The 4096-nt window shown below is 62.1% G+C and overlaps 1 protein-coding gene across 1 annotated transcript in view; it reads left to right on the forward strand.

Annotated features, from left to right (window-relative positions):
- Window positions 1–4080, forward strand: part of LOC111733927 (interleukin-4 receptor subunit alpha-like) — a 5458-nt gene extending 1378 nt beyond the window's left edge. Inside the window, exons 2-3 of the mRNA XM_023526077.1 lie at window positions 1708–1786; window positions 3560–4080. Coding sequence (XP_023381845.1) covers window positions 1708–1786; window positions 3560–3754 — 274 coding nt within the window. The 3' untranslated portion in view covers window positions 3755–4080. The remainder of the gene's footprint in view (window positions 1–1707; window positions 1787–3559) is intronic.
- Window positions 4081–4096: the final 16 nt, after the last annotated feature.

Genomic DNA, 4096 nt, shown 5'->3' on the forward strand with positions numbered 1-4096 from the left:
GAGGGCCTGGGGTTTTCTTATTTGGGGACCCCACACCCGAATGCAGCCTCCTGACCCCTTCTTGTATTTTCATCATCCACAACAAAGCAAGCAGGCTGAAGGGACAGGCCGATCCGGCTCGCTTGTCATTGCCATCTGTTAAGAACAACAGCGAACACTGATTCAGTGCCTAACACGTGCTGGGCATTGTCCCCAGCACTTCTGCTGTGTGTCATCACTCTGGCCTCACAGGGCCCTCTGGGGTGCGGTCAGTCAGCATCCCCACTTAGCAGGCCAGCCGAGGCACAGGGACTGGTCTGCTGGGCCCAAATCCCCAGAGCCAGCAGCAGTGGGGTCGGTGTGCAGACGCAGGTGGCCTGGGGGCAAGCGAGGAACAGGAACAAGGGAAGAGTGATTCAAAGACACGAAGGTGCAGAAACAGGGTGGGAGCCCAGCTTGGGAGGCCACACAGTGCCACAGTGAGACCTCCGCTATGATGTCCCGAGGAGGCTGCGCGCAGACTCAGAGACACTGAGATGGGACAAAACAAGTGTTCTCCTTGGCAGAGGGGAGCAGGCAGGATTACGACAGGAGCTGGTTTCCAGAGAATTCCAGCCCTTGGGGTCGAGTGTCTCGGAGGCTGAGCCCTCCCGCCCGCGGGAGGGGGCGGGCGGCCAGGATGAGTGAGGCGCCCGCCCTGGCCGGGCACAGGGTGAGCGTGAAGGGGCCGCAGGTTTCCCTCCACGTCTTGTCACTGCCACGTCTGCGCTGCCCCGGGCTGGTCCTCTGTTCTCTGAGTCTCAGTTTCCCCAGCCGCCCTCCTCCTCAGCCCCACTTGCCATGTCCCAGCGCCTCAGCCTTGCTGTTCTTGGAACGCGCCCCGCGAGTTTCCTCCAAGCCTTTGCCCTTGCTGGGCCCGCTGCCTGGAAGGTCCTTTCCTCGGGCGTCGCCGTGACTTGTCCCTCTTCTGCCTCAGGCGTCGCTCAGAAGTCACCTCCTCCAGGAAGGCTTCCTAGATCACACCCCATTCCTCTCTGTTCCCGTATCGTCTCTATTTTGTTCATGGCAGCTAAGGCCATGATTGATGATGTCACAATCTTTTCTGTACCTGTGTGTCTGTCTCCACCTTCCAGAAGGTCAGTTCTGAGAAGGCAGAGCTTCTATCCATCTTGTTTACTGTTGTGTCCCTGGGACCTGGCACAGTGTGCAGGACACAGTAGGAGCTCAATAAAGACAGGTCGACTGGCGGCAGAGTCAGCGGGGGCTCTTCCTGGGCTGCCTGAGGCCTTCCCGCTCGGCTGACGCAGGAGGGTCCGTTCCTCCTTGAGTTCCCTCTGCTCTCAGGCCACCCCGGGCCTCTCCCTGGCACCTAGCTCTCGGCCGCCCCGTGGAGGGACGTGTCAGCGGGCAGCTTGAGTCTGCCCTGCCTGTCCCGGGCTTGAGGACGGAGGTGGCTCCGTTGTGGGTAGCAGAATGCGGGAGCCGAAATGGCTCCTCTGCCCCCAGCGTCCTGTCACCTCCCTGGGCCTCGGAGAGTCTTGGATGATGACGAGTGGGTGCGGGAGCCTGGTCTCTGCCCGACCGAGTGGGGTCGGCAATAGAACCTGCTCCCCAGGGTCAGGGCGAGAACTCCCAACGGTCAGCATGGTCCCTTACCCCTAGTGAGTGTTGGCGGCTGTGACCCTTCTGGTGAAGGAGGGACCAACACCTCTTCCTTTTCCTTTTCAGGATTAAGAAAACGTGGTGGGACCAAATTCCCAGCCCAGCCCACAGTCCCGGCGTGGCTGTCGTCATCCGGGAGTCTCAGGTAGGAGAGCGGGCGGGCTTGGGTGCTTCGGACAGCGCGTTGGGGAGACGCCAGGGTGTGGGGGGTGCCCAGCGCTCAGGGGCCCGCGCGGGAGTCGGGCCGGCTCCCCACACGGGCTCGGCGCTCGCAGCTGCTCGTCCAGCCTGAGCGGGGTCCTCGCTGGTCGCTCTCATTCCTCCGCTCCCTTCGGAGGAGATGCCCCCTGAGCTCATCTGCACGTCATCCTCTGGGGAGGTACCTGAACCAGGAGAGGGGGGCGCCCCTTCTGGGTCTTCCTCTGGGAAAGCGCCCCGAAGCATCAGCCAGTCTCCCCACAAGAAGGTCTCCCCTGGACCTTCTAGGCGGCGAGGGTGGGGCTTGCGGGAGACCCACCTCCTTTCACCTTCAGAAGGGGTGAGCGCTCAGGTGCGCTGGGCGGAGCTCCCAGGAGGAGCGGGGCCCCAGGAAGCTTGTTCCAGGGCCAGGAGCAGCCTCTTCACCCGGAGCCGAGCCCTCCAGCCGCTGGGACGCAGAGCCCGGCCCGCCCGGCCTTCGCTGACGTGCCCACTGTCATCGCAGCCCGTCCCGCATGCGGCAGCTCCAGCCCTCAGGTCCTGGACAGCGCGACTCGAACCTGAGGCTGGATGGACCCCTGGGGGAAAGGAACCCCAGCACCGCCCCTGCCCCTCAGCGCTCCAGCCCGAGCCGGACACCTGGGAGCAGGTCCTCCGACAGCGGTTCCTCCAGGCAGCTCTGCAGCCCCTGCCCGGGGCCCTGCCGGTGGCTGCCGGGGTTCGTGCAGGCGGTTCAGGAGGGCGGCAGGCCTCGCCCCTTCCGGAGATGCTGAGTGCAAGGCCTTCTCCAGCCGGCTCACCAGCGGCGCCATCTGCCCGGCGATGCCTGGGATTGAGGCCAGCGGTGGGGAGGGCGCTGCAGGCCTCTCCAGAGCCTCATTTCTGGCCGCCCTGGGGCCCTTGCCCCCGTCCCCCTGTTTACCTATGGACTGGAAATGCGGCCACCTCACCGCCCTCAGAACTCACTGCCCCCAAGCAGTTCCCCAGCCCGACTTTGGTTCAAGGGGTCTCCTTTGTTCTGAGCCCAAAGCCATCCCGTCAGCTGCCCAGTCACTCCCCCCTCCCCCACCCTCGCCCCCCACACACGATTGACAGATGAGGAGAAGGGACTTGCCAAGCCCGAACTGGCCCTCTGGACTTTTTGCCTTCAAGAGCTTTTACAATAAAACACAACAGTTTAAAATAGAAATAACGATTTAGTGCTAAGCAATATGCCAAGAGCTATGTACCCACTGTCAGCTCCAGTAGGCAGATCCGGTTACCCCAGTTACAGGTGAGGGAGCGGGCCCAGAGGGGTCGAAGGTTAGCTTAGGGCCACACAGCTAGGAGGTCCTGGAGTCAGGACGCGAACCCCAGCCTGACTGCAGAGCTCCTGGCCCCCGCGGAATGCCACCTCACGTACAGCGTGGCACCTACTCGAATGTCGCTTTGCCTGAGGATCATCTCGGAAAATCAAATCTAAAACTTAAGCGGCAGAGAAAATGCATTTGTGTGACTGCTGGAGACGGAGTTAGGTTGGAAACCCAGCAGAATTCGGGCCAAAGTCCCAAACAGTTCTCTCCTCAGGATCTTCTGAGAAACAGACCTGAGCTGTCAGCTGCGGCTCATGCAGGGCTTGGGGCAGGTGGACTGGAGAACTAGACAGGGACCCCTCCCATCTCTTATCTGGATCTAACCAGCTTAGGAAGCCGGACAAAGGCCACTGTCCTTGCTTCCCCAGCCCGTCCCAGCCTCACGCAGAGAAGGAAGAAGCAGAGAAAGCAGGGCTGCTACATACCCACCAGCGGGTGCCGAGCTCCGCCCTGCGAGGCGCTTTGCTGGAGCCAGGGACACGGAGCGACACGACGCCCCGTCCCTGCTGGACCCTACGGGTCAGTTGGCGTCAGTAAACAGACCAGAACGTTGCCAGCGCTGAAGGGACTAGGGCTCTGAAACACTGGGAGCTAAAGAGAGGCCTTTCAGGAGGTGACTTGAGCCGAACCCTCAGTGGCCGGAAGAGGTCATGATGGGCCGAGGAAGAGCAAGTAAGTGCAAAGGCTCAGAGGCGCGAGGAGCTTGGCACGTTCACGGCACAGAACGGGCAGGGACCGTGGTGGGGACAAGGAGGGCATGGTAGGGGCATGAGTGAGGAATCTGTGTTTTGGCTTCAGTGCACGTCAGTCAGCCCCACCCACTGAGAAACGTGGCTCAACAGACAGCGGTCTCCCCTCAATCTCCCCAGTCCCCACCCCCAACCTGCGGAGGACCAAGCTCCCTG

The sequence above is a fragment of the Pteropus vampyrus genome, unplaced genomic scaffold (genome assembly GCF_000151845.1).
Source record: "Pteropus vampyrus isolate Shadow unplaced genomic scaffold, Pvam_2.0 Scaffold695, whole genome shotgun sequence".
NCBI lineage: Eukaryota > Metazoa > Chordata > Mammalia > Chiroptera > Pteropodidae > Pteropus > Pteropus vampyrus.